Source organism: Theropithecus gelada, chromosome 5 (assembly GCF_003255815.1).
Source record: "Theropithecus gelada isolate Dixy chromosome 5, Tgel_1.0, whole genome shotgun sequence".
Classification (NCBI taxonomy): Eukaryota; Metazoa; Chordata; class Mammalia; order Primates; family Cercopithecidae; genus Theropithecus; species Theropithecus gelada.
The window spans coordinates 50,956,235-50,975,662 of NC_037672.1; the positions used below are offsets into that span (position 1 = coordinate 50,956,235).

The window sequence follows — 19,428 nt, forward strand, 5'->3', positions numbered from 1 at the left end:
AATTTGTGGCTAATGCTGGCAGCTTTAAGAAGAAAACAAAAGAGTATAAGAAACATCCATAATGTACAAGATTTCCACGAGATATTTCTTGTTTTCGAATAAACACAATTTGCAAGTTATAAATAGATACATGTGTGTATACAATATTTTTGAAAGTTAAAATAAGGTGAAACTATATTTCCTGAGGGTGAAACAGAACAAAACACCATAAATTGAAGAATAAATGATTACTATTGCATATAAAATATTTCAAAAATTACAAATAAATATTCAAAATATATCCTGGTCATGGGAGAAATTGTACTATTTATGAATCATATATTTCCAGTTATGTAATTCATCATACTGAAAGTGTTTTACTTATTTTTGATTTAAGTATTTCCATCCCCAGTTTTTCACATGCAAGTTGCCCTAAAGTTTAGTATTACAGTTACATCTAGTTACTTTCATAAGTTTTTAGATGCATATTTTAGAAATTTAATTTGTTCATACGAAGGGGATTCTTTAGAGACTCATTGTCAAAAAAGTATTCTTCTTTAACCTTAATTCAGTACAGTAAGATGCATTAAACGATCACTATAACATATGAAACAAGCTAGGAACAATGAAGATTTAATGAGGATTAACAATTACCATGGCTTCGTTTTAAATTTTTATTTTCATGCTTAGAGAACTAAATGGCTTTGATATAAGAAATATTGTAGAAATTAGTAAATTATGAGGCACGAATAGGGAAATACATAAGAGGCTGCTGGTAACTATGGTGCTAGAATAACTATGCACAGATTAGTCATTTCCCCAGAGGTGTCATTCATTCCTCAGTAACCAATTCTCACAAGCAATCACTAATAGTGTCACATAAAATTGATGGTGTTACATAAAAGTCTTACATTTTATATTTATATTGTCATTTAAAAAGTTAGAATTCTATTTCTCAAACATTGCTTCTTTAAATTGAATAAAATTGAAAATTTGAATCCAAATGTATATTTGTTTTCCCTTTTCTGAACACATTACTTTAAATAAAAGACTAGACTTCCAACAAAGGTCATGTAGTAGTAAAATGCGACTTCGTTTTTCTGAAATTCAGTTAGCTTATTTAAAAATTTTGGGCCTCGAAGTAAGTGGATTCTAATTTAACTTGTAGTCCCTGTGTTGTATGATGTTATATTGGAATAAGATTTAATGAAAATTATGATCTTATTACTCATATTTAATTCTCTGTCTTGCAGATTTATAGATACAAACGTTGTTATTTGTAAAACATGTATTGGGTTTATATCCTAAGGACTAGCATATAAATATTTTTATTAAAAAATTTTTAGGCAGGGGGTGTTGGCTCATGCCTGTAATCCCAGAACTTTTGGAGGCTGAGGTGTGTGGATCATTTGAGGTAAGGAGTTCGAGACTAACCTGATCTACATGATGAAACCCTGTCTCTACTGAAAATACAAACATTAGCTAGCAGTGGTGGTGGGTGCTTGGAATCCCAGTTACTTGGGATGGTGAGGCAGGAGAATCGCTTGAACCCAGGAGACAGAGGTTGCAGTGAGCCGAGATCGCGCCACTGCACTCCAGCCTGGGCAACAGAGTGAAACTCCGTCTCAAATAACAAACAAACAAACAAACAAAACAAGTTTTTAGACAGGAAAAAATCCCCCACAAAAGACCAATATTGAATTACTTGTGGTAAATCCTCTTTAAGTACCATAAAGTTATTTCTTTTTAAAATTAAAAATTAACGTGTTAAATAATATACAACACTGCTAGAAGAATTTCAGTCACAAAATTGAGATCTAGAATTTAGATATCTAGAATAAATATATCTTAAAATAAGTGTAATACAATAATTTTTAATTCATAGCTTTTAGTGTTCTTTTTAATTTAAAAAATGAGGTATATAAACACTTGAAAACAATTTGTGCATTAATTCAAAGCTTTGGTTTGAATTAAATAATATAGTTTTACATTAATTAAACTACAATTAATGTAGTTTTACATTAAATAATATAGTTTGCACAGCAACACAAAAGTAGCATCCAAGTTTGTTATTTAACATAATGAGAACACGCAGATAAACATATAATTTATCATTATTCATCATCATAAAACTTAAAATTATCTCTATTTTATTTCTAGTTATCAGCAGAGTGCTAAAAATAATAATAAATATTTCTAAATAGAAGAGGGGGTCATCATATTAGCTACAAGATCAAATTACTTTCTTCATTTTTTCATCAAGAGGAAGTTTAAAGTCATGAACTTAGTCAAAATGCAAATTTCTTAACTGTGTTTAAGAAAAAAATGGGTATTTATATCAATGTTTTCCCAAATAATCCAATGTTACTAGATGTAATACTGTATTAAAACAAGTTTTACAATCCTGTTTTGACAGTTCAACAAGTATTTCGCACTAATAGAAAAACACTTTCCATTAAATTACTTTCTGCTGCCTGCACTGAAGCCCAAGGACTAAAAAAAAATTTAAATTTTTCTTCAAAGTTGTTTTTGCTTTTACGTGTCTGCATATAAAAATGATGTGCTTCATCTTTGGTGATTACAAACATAGTAACTTTACTAAACTGTTAATAAATAAATATTTTCTTAAAAATAAATTGCCCTAGTTTTCTAATGCATATCTTCGACATGTCTGCAAATTCACTAATTCAAAAGACTGTAACAAAATTGTTGGTTTAAAAAAATTGATAAGACATTGGTATGCTAGTTGATGCCTGTAATTATCTTTTTTAGTTCCAGAAGGTAATTGGGGATTGTTTAAGAGCAAAAGATGAATGGTGCACCGCTAAATCCTGTTAAATCAATGCATGGACACAGCAGCCGCAGAGGTAAATAAACTGTGGAGGCCTGAATACCAATAACGAAGATAAAAATGATTTTACAGAGCTACTTACATCATATCCTAGTAGTTCAGTCTGTGTGGATTTATCTACTCTTGAAGCAAAAGCCTTCTGTAAATGCCGAACTTTTCCCTGCAAAATGAAAAAAAAAAAAAGAAAAAAACAACATATTGTTGGTGAGGTGTGTACTTCTATACTAACATTCTCCACTTATTAAAATTTGATTAGGGTATAATTCATGTTCTTCTCTGTGCATACGCTTTGCTCTGTCAGTGCTCTTAAAATTAGCTTAAATATTTAGAGCTTTAATTTTTAGGTCACAACTGTCCCACCTTAAGCATCTTTTCTTCTACTCTAGGTGTCACTGAGTTAGAACCACAGTTCAACAGTAGAGTCACAATGTGCTTAAATCCAAGACAAAATGCCTATGCTTTGTTTCCTGTTATCTTTTTAAAATAACTTAGTCGCTATTATTTTGCTGATCCAGTTTCAGAGCATTTAGATTTGAAACAAAAAAATATTCTTAATAAATGACCCAATGGATTCCATTCAGTTTGTTTTAATTTTGTTATGCTTCTTCTTTCCAAAACCTCTACGCATTTAGGAATGTCTACTTCAAGAGACTGACACTAATCCAACCCTGTGATAACTACAGAAGGGAAGTAATATATGAAGGAGGTTGGGATTTCATATTTCAAATGAAAAACTACGATTTCTGAGTAAACTAATTTGACTGTGCTTCTTTCTGGGACCTGCCCTTCTCATTCCTGAATGTGTCACTTGAAATGAGATCTTGAGTTTAATTATTACGTGATGTATTTACGAAGTGCCTCTCACAGCTGAGAGTGTTGTACTCACATGATCACATTTTATCTTCAAATATTTACTATAAATGCCACTCATGTTAAATAAAAGCCATACAGTTTAGGAAGTTTAAGTAACTTGAGACAGTTTTCAAAGAAATGTGTGGGATTCCATGAGATTGTGTTTTCCACTTGCTTTAAAGCAGAAGGTCTATCATTTTCTTTTCTTTTGAAAATGATAAAGGACTGTGATTTAATTTTTCCTTCCCCAGGATTGAAAATAGTTATCAAGAACCTCACTCTCAAGAATTCCAGTTACACAAAACTCTTCCATCCTCACCTCCCTTCCTGTTCCCTCTCCTTCCCTCTCCTCCTTTTCCCCTACCTCCCTATTCCCTCACACTTTCCTTCATTGCTGCTTGGTATTTTTAAGATTATCTGAGATGTTTATCAAAGTACGTACATAATTTAGGTAAATATAACTTAGTTTAACTTACTGAAATATAGAAAAGAAATATTTTATGTTTTATTCATGTCTCATCACTTCTGACTTCCCTAATCACAAAACATCTAGTTCTGCTAGTCAGAGAAAAATCTGAAGATTAGATCATGCAGGAAGATGTTACATGACTGAGGTAGAAGTTTTTAATTATTTGAAAAAGATAAGTAGAAATGTGGCTGCATTTTCCAAACCAAATTTCAAATGAGAAAAAAACAAATTGTATTTATCTAGACATATTGATTGGGATGAAGAAAAGAACAGGGAGAGGTAGTAATAGGTAAAGGAGCAATAATGTTGTCCATCATTGAAAAGTTGTTTAGGAAAGTTTGATTATCTACTTTTGAGATAGATTGGAATCATAAGTATGTGAAAAGTAAATTTTGTTGCAAATCTGTAATTATATAAACTTCTGTGTATAAATTAGAGTCTATGCACTCAATGTATAGAGCAGGGGAAAATAGCTGCCAAATGCTTCCATTATGCCACAGCTCACATTTCTATTTCAAGGGCTTTCATTCTGAGGATAGGAGTTGGACAGTGTTGGTAACTTCTGGATTACTGGTCTGAGTTATAAGACTTAGAAAATTCAAATAATGATAAATAAAGTTCCAAACAACTTTATTAACCAATATACTAACCAAAACAAGAGCAAACAAACGAAGAAAAACTTCAAGTAACAGTTATCTTTGGAAATTAAACGTTTCCCGGTAATGTTATTGTCACTCCCTCTTGTAGGCATTATTACAGCAAATGATGTATTGGAATTGTTTATTATGGTATGCACATGTGTGCTATACTCAAATGTAGAGAATAAAATCTAAGTTTCCTATAGACTTAGGTACAAATAATTAAGAATTAAATATTTCTAGCATAATTGAAGACCGTAAACATACAAAAGTTTATGACAAATGTCTGTCACATACAATTAGAAGATTAAAGAAAGAATACATAGCTTTCGGGAGATGATTCTTGATGGAGCTCTTGCATTTCTAAATGGTAGATGGAAATTTATAGATTGATAAATTTAATATGTATAAAAAGAGTTTTATAGATAATTAAACAGAAAATGTACCACAAAAGTAGCTATTACTAGAGGGTAGAATTGCAGATAGTTTTGATTTCTTGTGCAATAAATCTATATTAATTTCATAAATATATATATTTTATCAGAGATATAGAAATAAAGTATCATCATATATTTTCAATTTCACATTGATTTGATATAATGATTAATTTTTTTTTTTTTTTTTTTTTTTTGAGATGGAGTCTGGCTCTGTCACCCAGGCTGGAGTGCAATGGTGTGATCTGGGCTCACTGCAAGCTCCGCCTTCCGGGTTCACGCCATTCTCTTGCTTCAGCCTCCCAAGTAGCTGGGACTACAGGTGCCCACCACCATGCCTGGCAATTTTTTTTTGTACTTTTAGTAGACACAGGGTTTCACCGTGTTAGCCAGGATGGTCTTGATCTCCTGACCTTGTGATCCACCTGCCTCAGCCTCCCAAAGTGCCAGGATTACAGGCGTGAGCCACCACACCCGGCCAATGATTAAATTCTTGATTAAAATTATCTTCAGTTTATTTCAATATAGAGAAATTTCACCTTCATGATAGGAATATATTTGGATTTTACAATTTTTTATTAAATGCATATTATGGTAATTGCTTAGGGCAGAGGGAACACTAAGGGAAAAAAAGAAAATATATCCCTTTCTATGAAGACACTTCCAGTGTGAGTCAGAAAAATAAGACAATTAGCATTCTATAGGAAAAATATAGTTACCACGGAGAGAGCCAGAGGTGTGTGTGTATGAAAACGGTAGAAGCTACCGACATCCCAGCTAACATCAGAAAAATGAATTACTATTAGCCAATTTGAAGTGGAACTGAGTGACATGGAACCTAAGAAGGCAATAGTATTTGCAAATATTTAGAAGTCAGACAGACCATGACAAAGATATGCATAAACAACTACTACTTCAAAATTGCCTAAAGGGAGTCAATTAAAGGAACAATGTGAGGAATGAGATTAGAGTAGTAACTCAAGTTTATGCCAGAAAGGATAGAATGCTATGTCAAAAGATTTGAGAGTCAGCTCAATTTTCAAAATATGATTTTATAATTAAAGGCCATAAAATATTTTAACTAAATGAGGATGGAACTTATTTAAATACATCCTTCACTTTATATTGTACATAAAAAGGGATATATATGTATGCATCCATACAGAAGGAAGCAATACGGAGAAGAGAAACTATGGAAGTGTGCTGAGCTTTGACCACCAATGAATTTACACCATGTGATTTAAGGTGGCTCTCTTTCAGTATTCTCCCATGTAAGCAGACATTGTCATTTCTTCTTCTAACCTCTCTCAGAGGGATAGTGAAGAATTAAAACAACTCAATTTGTAGTAGATAAATTTTATAAATAAATCTATGCCCCTGACAAAATACCCAATTGTCTTTAAGTTTCCTTTCCAAGCAATGACAAAATACACCCCTTATTTTTTTCACATTTATGATTAATAAAGCATGTGTGCTTAGAAAAAGCAAAAAGGGCTAGCATATTATGTAAAAAAGTAAAACTAAAATGAGATGAAAGTGACAGATTTTGTGATTTACATTTATTGTTAAATTTCCATGTAATCTGAGTCCTGAATATGTGTAGGTTTTGAGTTATATAATATTGCTATATGAATTAAAAATACGTTTTTCTTCTCTAAGTTTCCAATTTATTTCATCTGAGATTAAAAGTAATAAGTGACATTTGTATAATAAAAGTCAGTAACATAAATAAATATATATAAACCTAATAAAACATATAAACTTACTAAGGGTACTTAACTGTACTCACATTCCCTTTCCTTCTGTAAGCGTTACCACTTTAATTATTACTACGAATAATAGATGTCATTAGTAGAATGTAGGTTATATGCCAGGCACTGTATCAAGTAATATATATGTATATGAATCCTCTCCAGAACATGCAAAAGCTGTGTTTTTGTTCCTTTTATAAAAAACAGCAAACTGATACTTTGGTAATATCAGTCGCTAAATATAACACAAGATAGTAAGTGGAGCAGCCCAGATGAAAACCTTTTTTACTGGTCTCTAGACCCTAGTACAGTATCTCTACAGAGACACTGTAACTCTTTTAAAAAGCTTGCAAATAGTGTTGCTGCCTCCACATCACATATTCAAGGAAACATAGCAAATATGTATTTTTATACTTGTTGCACAGCTAGTAATTACAGACGGAAACAAAACTATTTTTGGTGTCCACCTTGTCTATATTTTATTGCAGATTCAATATTAGCCCCCCTTTTTTTTTAAACTGTGGAAACAACTTAAGATTACTTAAGATTACTTCAGATTTACCAATCTACAGGAAATACCAATGTATTTCCTGTAAAAGCACAATTCCACAGAATGCCTACTAATATAAATATCATCAGCAATGCATTTTGGAGCATAAGTTTGGAATAAAATGATAAAGTCAACATAGAGTTAAACACAAAATTGGAAGCAAGATGTCAAACAAACAAAAACTAAATGTTGAAAAGGCATGAAATCCTTTTGATAGCAATGATATTATCAGTTCAAGCAGAGTAATATAAAAATATATTCTGTTTTAAACTGTTAAAATCATTTCTTGGATATGTGTATTCTGTGTGTGTGTGTGTTTGTGTGTGTGTGTGTGTGTGTTTTACACATTGGATATTCATAGAATCTGACTCCATGACATATCATGTCTATCTAAAAAGGCTGGTTCCTAATTTTTAGGCTTTTAAAATTTAGTTTTATTACTAAAAATATATATCTCTTGAATGAGCATGAAAGATATAACAGGTACCACTAATATATCCATGTTTTTGCATTTGCATGTGCACATACTCAAGTACATGCTGCTGAGGAAGCACTAAAGAGGAGGAAATGTGATAGAAATCAAAACCAAGACAAAGCCATGGCAAAGCCAGTACAACTGGTTTTTAAAATGAAGTCTCAAGTGACTAGGGATATTTAGTGTCTTTTACTCCAGCTATTCAGTGCAGTAAAACAAGTTGAAATAAAAATACTCAATAATCCCGAAAGAAAGTCCAATTTCTCTTACGTGTCTATTTGAATATCCTACATAAAAGTTGATGAAATTTATCAACAAGATGAAAAAGAGATAAACTTTTAAAAATTTGACCATGATGGCCTATGTGTAGTAGTTTGCTTCAGAATCTATAATAAAAAGAAATGTACACACATTAATTAATACAATTAACAGATACTGGTATAGAAAATATATATGATAGTGATTACATACTTACTGAATATGTACCTTGAGGCTGAAGGAAAGAGAAAACGTTTATGTTGCTATCCAAAATTTGCAAAACAAAGTTTGGCAAAAGACAGGTATAAGCTAGAAAAAGATTTTTTTTTAATGTAAAAGGAACACAAAGTCTGCTTAAAATAGTATAATACTAAATTTAGATCCTAAGTCATGAATCTAAAGGTAAAGCTTATGGAAAGAGAAATATTCTAGAAAAACTGACACTGTAAAAGAGGGGAAAAGCTAACTTTTAAAATTGAAAAGTAACATAATTCAACATGAGAAAATTCACAGCCTTCTGAGACAAGTTTAAACTAAAAATTAAGTGGAACAAAGAGAATTTGACCATCATCTTATAACGGACTTCAGTGTCAATAATAAAAGATTATTTAAATAAAATAAAAGCAAGAGAGACAGAGAGAGAATCATAAGGATTGCTTAATGATGCCAAGGCCAAAGATGAGCTCAAGAATGAAAATGCAACATTATACAGATCACATTGATCATTGTTACCCACCTTTAATGAGGGCATATCACTGAAGACATCAGTAGAATTTCCAAGAAACACAGCCAAGCAAATAAAACCTCCTCTCATAGAACATAAAATTTCTAGGAGCTATCAAGTAGACACTAAACTTTTTTAAAATTAACTTTTTGTTGTAGAAAAATTGCTAACATGAAAAAAATGGGAGACTTATAAAAAGAACTCTTATGCAATCATTACCCAGTTTCAACAATGGATATTGGAATTAAATAAGAACAAAGGCTGGCTCTCTCCACATTGCTAAGTTCCTGCAGAGAATGCTAGGAAGTCCAAAGAAATCTGGAATTGGAATGTGCTTTTTAAGTCATTATCAAAGTATACTTTCCAAGATAAGAGGTTAGAACATATTTTGTTCCACGGTTTATAAAGCTTTATTTATAACTTCAATATTTAGACTTACATTCTGTGAGCCTTCATTCCTATTCTTGGCCTAGGACTCACAAGTGTTAACAGTTGGCCTGTTACTGAAACGCTTTCAGTTTTTGGGTCCCCATACCTCATGAAAAGCAATGTGAGGTTTTGCAAAATTGCAGAAAAGGACAAAGGGATAGGAAACTTATTCTATGTTTGTATGTTTAAAAAATGGGTCAAGACTCTAAATACAAACAGAAAAGAAGGAACGTCAGTAAATCAATAATACAACATCTGGATAACATATTTATCTTTATTCAACCTTATGCTACCTCAACTAGAAAACTGCCTGACATCCTTCATCATGACCACTGTGAGAATAGATTGCAGGTATTTTTTACAAGAAGTAATAGGGCTTGTAAAGACCATTTAGGCTAGGAAGAAACTGCATCAACTAACGAGCAAAATAACCAGTTAATATCATAATGGCAGGATCAAGTTCACACATAACAATATTAACCTTAAATGTAAATGGACTAAATGCTCCAATTAAAAGACACAGACTGGCAAACTGGATAAAGAGTCAAGACCCATCAGTCTGCTGTATTCAGGAGACCCATCTCACACACAGAGACATACATAGGCTCAAAATAAAGGGATGGAGGAAGATTTACCAAGCAAATGCAGAACAAAAAAAAGCAGGGGTTGCAATACTAGTCTCTGATAAAACAGACTTTAAACCATCAAAGATCAAAAGAGACAAAGAAGGCCATTACATAATGGTAAAAGGATCAATTCAACAGGAAGCGCTAACTATCCTAAATATATATGCACCCAATACAGGAGCACCCAGATTCATAAAGCAAGTCCTTAGAGACTTACAAAGAGACTTAGACTCCCATACAATAATAATGGCAGACTTCAACACTCCACTGTCAACATTAGACAGATCAACGAGACAGAAAGTTAACAAGAATATCCAGGAATTGAACTCATCTCTGCAGCAAGCAGACCTAATAGACATCTATGGAACTCTCCACCCCAGATCAACAGAATATACATTCTTCTCAGCACCACATCCCACTTATTCCAAATTGACCACATAATTGGAAGTAAAGCACTCCTCAGCAAATGTACAAGAACAGAAATTGTAACAAACTGTCTCTCAGACCACAGTGCAATCAAACTAGAACTCAGGACTAAGAAACTCAATCAAAACCGCTCAACTACATGGAAACTGGACAACCTGCTCCTGAATGACTACTGGGTACATAATGAAATGAAGGCAGAAACAAAGACGTTCTTTGAAACCAATGAGAACAAAGATACAACATACCAGAATCTCTGGGACACATTTAAAGCAGTGTGTAGAGGGAAATTTATAGCACTAAATGCCCACAAGAGAAAGCAGGAAAGATCTAAAATTGACACCCTAGCATCACAATTAAAAGAACTAGAGAAGCAAGAGCAAACGCATTCAAAAGCTAGCAGAAGGCAAGAAATAACTAAGATCAGAGCAGAACTGAAGGAGATAGAGACACAAAAAACCCTCCAAAAAATCAATGAATCCAGGAGTTGGTTTTTGAAAAGATCAACAAAATTGACAGACCGCTAGCAAGACTAATAAAGAAGAAAAGAGAGAAGAATCAAATAGACACAATAAACAATGATAAAGGGGATATCACCACCGACCCCACAGAAATACAGACTACCATCAGAGAATGCTATAAACACCTCTATGCAAATAAACTAGAAAATCTAGAAGAAATGGATAATTTCCTGGACACTTACACTCTCCCAAGACGAAACCAGGAATAAGTTGAATCCCTGAATAGACCAATAGCAGGCTCTGAAATTGAGGCAACAATTAATAGCCTACCAACCAAAAAAAGTCCAGGACCAGATGGATTCACAGCTGAATTCTACCAGAGGTACAAGGAGGAGCTGGTACCATTCCTTCTGAAACTATTCCAATCAATAATCAATAGAAAAAGAGGGAATCCTCCCTAACTCATTTTATGAGGCCAACATCATCCTGATACCAAAGCCTAGCAGAGACACAACAAAAAAAGAGAATTTTAGACCAATATCCCTGATGAACATTGATGCAAAAATCCTCAATAAAATACTGGCAAACCGGATTCAGCAGCACATCAAAAAGCTTATCCACCATGATCAAGTGGGCTTCATCCCTGGGATGCAAGGCTGGTTCAACATTCGCAAATCAATAAACATAATCCAGCATATAAACAGAACCAAAGACAAGAACCACATGATTATCTCCATAGATGCAGAAAAGGCTTTTGACAAAATTCAACAGCCCTGCATGCTAAAAACACTCAATAAATTCGGTATTGATGGAATGTACCTCAAAATAATAAGAGCTATTTATGACAAACCCACAGCCAATATCATACTGAATGGGTAAAAACTGGAAAAATTCCCTTTGAAAACTGGCATAAGACAGGGATGCCCTCTCTCACCACTCCTATTCAACATAGTATTGGAAGTTCTGGCTAGGGCAATCAGGCAAGAGAAAGAAATCAAGGGTATTCAGTTAGGAAAAGAAGAAGTCAAATTGTCCCTCTTTGCAGATGACATGATTATATATTTAGAAAATCCCATTGTCTCAGCCCAAAATCTCCTTAAGCTGATAAGCAACTTCAGCAAAGTCTCAGGATACAAAATTAATGTGCAAAAATCACAAGCATTCTTATACACCAGTAACAGACAAACAGAGAGCCAAATCATGAATGAACTTCCATTCACAATTGCTTCAAAGAGAATAAAATATCTAGGAATCCAACTTACAAGGCATGTAAAGGACCTCTTCAAGGAGAACTACAAACCACTGCTCAGTGAAATAAAAGAGGACACAAACAAATGGAAGAACATACCATGCTCATGGATAGGAAGAATCAATATCGTGAAAATGGCCATGCTGCCCAAGGTTATTTATAGATTCAATGCCATCCCCATTAAGCTACCAACGAGTTTCTTCACAGAATTGGAAAAAACTGCTTTAAAGTTCATATGGAACCAAAAAAGAGCCCGCATCTCCAAGACAATCCTAAGTCAAAAGAACAAAGCTGGAGGCATCACACTACCTGACTTCAAACTATACTACAAGGCTACAGTAACCAAAACAGCGTGGTACTGGTACCAAAACAGAGATATAGATCAATGGAACAGAACAGAGTCCTCAGAAATAATACCACACATCTACAGCCATCTGATCTTTGACAAACCTGAGTGAAACAAGAAATGGGGAAAGGATTCCCTATTTAATAAATGGTGCTGGGAAAATTGGCTAGCCATAAGTAGAAAGCTGAAACTGGATCCTTTCCTTACTCCTTATATGAAAATTAATTCAAGATGTATTAGAGACTTAAATGTTAGACCTAATACCATGAAAACCCTAGAGGAAAACCTAGGTAGTACCATTCAGGACATAGGCATGGGCAAAGACTTCATGTCTAAAACACCAAAAGCAACGGCAGCAAAAGCCAAAATTGACAAATGGAATCTCATTAAACTAAAGAGCTTCTGCACAGCAAAAGAAACTACCATCAGAGTGAACAGTAGAATGGGAGAAAATTTTTGCAATCTACTCATCTGACAAAGGGCTAATATCCAGAACCTACAAAGAACTCAAACAAATTTACAAGAAAAAAACAAACAACCCCATCAAAAAGTGGGCAAAGGATATGAACAGACATTTCTCAAAAGAAGACATTCATACAGCTAACAGACACATGAAAAAATGTTCATCATCACTGGCCACCAGAGAAATGCAAATCAAAACCACAATGAGATACCATCTCATACCAGTTAGAATGGCGATCATTAAAAAGTCAGGAAACAACAGGTGCTGGAGAGGATGTGGAGAAATAGGAACACTTTTACACTGTTGGTGGGATTGTAAACTAGTTCAACCATTATGGAAAACAGTATGGCGATTCCTCAAGGATCTAGAACTAGATGTACCATATGACCCAGCCATCCCATTACTGGGTATATACCCAAAGGATTATAAATCATGCTGCTATAAAGACACATGCACACGTATGTTTATTGCGGCACTATTCACAATAGCAAAGACTTGGAATCAACCCAAATGTCCATCAGTGACAGACTGGATTAAGAAAATGTGGCACATATACACCATGGAATACTATGCAGCCATAAAAAAGGATGAGTTTGTGTCCTTTGTAGGAACATGGATGCAGCTGGAAACCATCATTCTCAGCAAACTATCACAAGAACAGAAAACCAAACACCGCATGTTCTCACTCATAGGTGGGAACTGAACAATGAGATCACTTGGACTCGGGAAGGGGAACATCACACACCGGGGCCTATCATGGGGAGGGGGGGGGGAGGGATTGCATTGGGAGTTATACCTGATGTAAATGACGAGTTGATGGGTGCTGACGAGTTGATGGGTGCAGCACAGCAACATGGCACAAGTATACATATGTAACAAACCTGCACGTTATGCACATGTACCCTAGAACTTAAAGTATAATAATAAAAAATAAAATAAATAAAAATAAATAAAATAAAACAACAGTAGGTGATAGGAACACACACACACACACACACACACACACAAAGAAGTAATAGGGCTTACATAATTAAACAGTATACTTTATATTTATGGAATTGAATACCTATAAGAGAGTGTACAAACTAAAAATATGACTAGATTTAAGAACTTGCGTGATTTCATTTATGAATGAGATAGAATGATAAAAAAATTATGAATTGGAAAACTTAGTATCTTTAGAGATTGAAATCATTAGGAATACTTGTACTCAGATAACTGTGCGCCATATTCTAGATGTAAAGGATACGTAGTTTAGTTTTGCTTTTTGTTTTTAATGAGTAATATGGTTTGATTCTGTGTCCCCACACCAATCCCATGTTGAATTATAATTTCTTTGTATCAGGGGAGGGCCCTGGTGGGAAGTGATTAAATCATGGAGGCAGATTTCCCTCTTGCTGTTCCCTTGATAGTGAGTTCTCATGAGATCTGGTTGTTTAAAAGGGTGACCCTTCCCCCTTTGGGCTCTCTCTCTCTCTCTCTCTTTCTCTCTCTCTCTCTCTCCTGCCACCATGTGAAGAAGGTGCTTGCTTCCCCTTCTCCTTCCATCATGAGCACATTTCCTGAGGCCTCCTAGTCATGCTTCCTGTTGGGGCCTGTGGTACTGTGAGTCAATTAAATAAATTACCTGGTCTCGAGTAGTTTTTTATAGCAGTGTGAAAATGAACTAATACAATGTGAGTTGAATTATGATTTCCATTTCAATTTTAAAATTTCCAGTTTCTAGATTTTTTCAGAGTACATTGCACTATATTTAAACACTGGAAAAGTTTCACTAATAATGGATTATACAAATATATATTTGATTTCTTTAGTACTTAAGACAGGCTAATCCATTTCTTCTAGTTTAATACTCTTATCAGTAAGGTAAAGCTAATTAAGAAAGGCCTCATAAAGAGGGACATAAAGGAGATGGCTTTGAGTTAGATCCTTTAGAAGCTAGGAACACAAATTTCCAGGATAAAAACAGTGGGCATTTAGTGACTGATCAGGAAAGGCATGATAGAAACTCTGAAAATATCACCAAAATTGTTTTGGCTCTGCCTCTCCACATTCAAGACATTAGTTAATTACATCTCTAAAATTTATTTCACAATCACTTCTTTTTATATCTGCTGCCTCCACCCCAGCTTACTACATAGGGTGCAGAGGGGAGTGAAGTATAGATGTGTGCTGGGTGTGTACAAGCCAACACCACCTTTTATTCCAATGACCTCTGCACTGTCTGGAACTGTGTACCTCCAAAATGCATGTCTACTTGGAGCCTGTGAATGTGACTTTACTTAGAAATAGGGCCTTTGCAGATATAATCAAGTTAAAAAGAGATTATACTTGATAAGGATTGGCCACAAATCAAATATGACAAGTGTTCTTTATAAGAAGAGGGACATTTGGATATAGCTACACAGACACACAGAAGACAGGGTCACGTGAAGACAGAGATAGAAACTAGAAAGTGTAGGTCCATCTATAAGCCAAGAAACTTCAAACATTGTCAGCAACCACTTGAAGCTAAAAGAGGTCAAGAAGACTCCTTTTCTAGAGCCCTCAGAGGAAATATGGATCTGCCCACATCTTGATTCCAGATTTATGGTCTCAAGAAAGACTTGTGAAAAAATAATTTCAATTGTTTTAAGTCAGCCAGTTTGTGGTACTTTGTTACCGAAGCCACAGAAAACTAATACAGCCTCCTAACTCATTTTCCTGTCTTCATCCATACCTTCTCCACTCCATAGTTTCTGTAAATAATAGCGGAGTAACATGAAAATGTAATTTGGATCACATCAGTCTCCTGCTTGAACACATTAACAGTTTTCCATTCCACTAGAGTAGTCATGAGGCATGGGTGACAAATGAGCATCTGAAATGCAGCTACTGTAAACTGAGATGTTTGTGTCAAATACACACTGGATTTTAAACAAATTGGTACAAAAAATCTCACTCATAAAATATTTCATGAATAATTATATATTTATTGCATCTTAAAATCATACGATTTTGGATATATTAATTTAAGTACAACATATTTGGCATACTAAATTACATACGTGACTACCGTTTGCTTCTTGTTTTATACTGCTATTGCAGCATTCTGGTTTATATAATAAAAATTAAACTTTTTACCATGATGTACAGCCAGCCCCTGCCTTACATTGCCTTATCTATTATACTACCTTCATCTCATATTAACACAACTCTTTCACTTGCAAACATGACTCTCCTCACACACATTTTCTTTCAGTTTCTTGAATGGATCAAGATTTTTACCACTTGAGGAAGTTTTAACATACTATTCCTACATCTGGAATCTTCTGCATATTATGTGCCACTACCTTAAGGATATTCTTTTTAAAGTTGATTCTTATCTCCAAGTGATTCTGTGTCTTAATATCTTTTTTGCTAAATGTCATTTTGACTGACAATTATTTCTTTTATTTGCTGTTTGCCTATATTTGGTCTGTCTTCTGCACTAGTGTTTAAGTTCCTTAGAGTAGGGACCACGTCTATTTAAAACCATATTGACTCTACACTTCCTTATATACTTTTGAGCATACTGTAGATACTCAATACTGTTTTTAATAAATGAAGAAGTAGGTGGATGAGAGAATATGCATTAGGCTGGAGTGGCATCAGAGATCAGCTTTTGAACTTGACATTCGCAGACAAATTTGCTATTGGAAGTTAATATTGATGACTTGACAACTCCAGCAAAATTTCTGGCATTTGTATCGTATATAAATTTAAGTAGGGAAAAATTGGAAATGAAATATGAACTAAGGGCTTGTTCCAGTAATTCTGGTCTGCAAAGATACTTTATGATAAGACAAAAGAAAAGAAGAAAAAAAAAAGCAGTACAAAGAGAAAAGTGAGGATATTAAACAATGGGTAAAAATAAAATATATGTCTGAGAAATTGATACTGTAACGTCACGTGACAGACGTTTACTTTCATGCACAGATTAGAATTTCTTTTTTAAAAGAGAATCTTATATACTCCATTTTCACTCTTGCCTGAATTTTACATTGTGAGTGAAAGATTAATGAGGTGATTCATCCAATGAATGATGAAAATTAATGAAAATGAATGAGGTGATTCATCCAATGAATGATGATTTTTTGAATCATCATCCAAAAAATGATGAATACAGATATATCTTCTATAGGAATAGGTCCAGAAGAATTTTTTGACACATTAAGCCCCAAACATTCCCTCACTAGCAGCATCCTGGTCTAAACACATACATTCTATTTGTCAGGGTGGCTCTCTGTTCCCCTGGCCCATATTTGCATTAGGGAATTTCTGCTCTACCTCTCTCTCGCTTTTACTCCTCTATAAACTGGTAGGTGACCTTGGGATAAAGAAACATACTCTGCTTCTTATTGACATGATCTGTCCACAAGATGAAATTTCAACTTGTCTAAGCAGAAGTTTACAGGCTCTTGCCCTGTGGTAAAGGTCTGCAATTTTCCCTCTATGTCAGCAACTCCAGTAGGTCACTTCAGTTCAGAGAAGAATGTACTAGAAGCTTATATGGCTGCATTCCAATACAAGTTAGGATAGCATTGCATTATAGTTCAATTTATCTGAATTTTCTATTTTGCAATTTATTGCCCCCCTTTAAGCCTCAAGATGTGCACGCACACACACATACATTCACACACAGAATGAACTTGAAATAATAGGGTTTGAATATAGGCATTGTGAAGATTTAGGAGAGTTAAAATGGCATTGACTAATACAACAACCATAAATCCTTAATTCAACCTTGAAGACTATTCTTATTTTAAAAAAAATGCCTTGCATCACTAAAAACAGAAACCTGCCTAAAATATTGAGATTGACATCTTGAATATATGACAAAGATTTCTCCAGCTTTAACTTGCTTGATATTTTTATTGAGGAAGATCAGGATATAATACCATGCCCACTTAATCACTATGGTTTAAAAGTAAGATTCCTATTTTAAAGAAAATATTCATTTTTTAGGAGATTGTGAGCATTTTATTTTCTGGTATTGATTTAATTTCAATGTGTATCAAAATTTTTATAGTAAACCATGAAGTGACACGAAAGTCTCCAAGACAGTCATTCATTAACAGTGATGTGCTGATGACAGCATTCCAGAAACACAAGAATAAAGGAGACAAGAATAAGATCACTAGACACTTGCAGAGTCAGCATGGCATTACAGGTTGACGATCAGCTAGAAAACAATTGATGTCATAAATCAAACTTCACCAGACAAACTGTATACACAGATCAAACTTCACTGACAAACTCAAGAAATTCTGAGTGTCATAAAATTCATTATCCTTCAATTTTCCTTTAGCATAGTCATGAGCAAAAATTAAAAATAAAGTTAAATTCTGTATACATATTATCTGAATAGCAAAATATAATAAGACAGAAAACCTAAACAGATTATATGTGACTAGAGGAATTAGTTGCTTTAGACATCTGTTTATTCAACTTTTAAATAGAAATGGTAGGCAAATACATTTAAAGCTGGACTTAATTGATTCCAACAAATATTTAATGAGTATCTGTAATTTATTAATTCATCCATCAGTAATGATAGCACATGTAATTATGCAAATTAAACTGTGCTCACTTTTTCTCTCTGTGTAATTAGAACTAAAATAAAATTATATATTTAAATATGCATTGTATTATTTTGCATGTTTATATTTATAAACAAAACTAGTTATGTGACATTTTGGCTAATTGTTCACAGTGAGCCCTTTTAGACTCCAACTCCTGCGTAGGACACAACTCCACTATGCAGCTAGCAGGAGGTGCAGACTCTAAGCAAAGGGAGTGGGATGTACAGAGAGCAGCATAGAATGCTCTCATGACATAGAGAGTGGTAAGCAAACGGTCATTGTTCTCACTGTTTCACTGCTTCTAGTTCATAGGAGAGAGAGACTTCCAATAAGCAAATGTATTCCCAGGTAAAAAATGACAAATTTTGGTAAGTGATATAAAGGGAAGTTAGGAGAGAGAATAACATAAGGATGCCATTTCTATTTGATACTCAGGGTGGGCCTTAGTGAATGAATGACATTTAAGGTTATAGGACAAGGACACAGCCAGGCAGTAAGTAAGCGAGTGTTTCAGAGAGAAAAACTGGATAAAGCTCAGGAGAAATGGGGGAGGATTATATGTATTTTTTCTTTTTTTTTTTTTTTTTTTTTTTTTTTTTTGAGACGGAGTCTCGCTCTGCCGCCCAGGCTGGAGTGCAGTGGCCGGATCTCAGCTCACTGCAAGCTCCGCCTCCCGGGTTCACGCCATTCTCCTGCCTCAGCCTCCTGAGTAGCTGGGACTACAGGCGCCCGCCACCGCGCCCGGCTAGTTTTTTTTGTATTTTTTAGTAGAGACGGGGTTTCACCGTGTTAGCCAGGATGGTCTCGATCTCCTGACCTCGTGATCCGCCCGTCTCGGCCTCCCAAA

At 34.3% G+C, this 19,428-nt stretch overlaps 1 protein-coding gene across 1 annotated transcript in view; it reads right to left on the bottom strand.

The window, feature by feature from the left end:
• CCSER1 (coiled-coil serine rich protein 1) overlaps positions 1 to 19,428 on the bottom strand; it is a 1,408,588-nt gene that overhangs the window by 642,250 nt on the left and 746,910 nt on the right. The window contains exon 9 of the mRNA XM_025385587.1: positions 2,913 to 2,990. Coding sequence (XP_025241372.1) covers positions 2,913 to 2,990 — 78 coding nt within the window. The remainder of the gene's footprint in view (positions 1 to 2,912; positions 2,991 to 19,428) is intronic.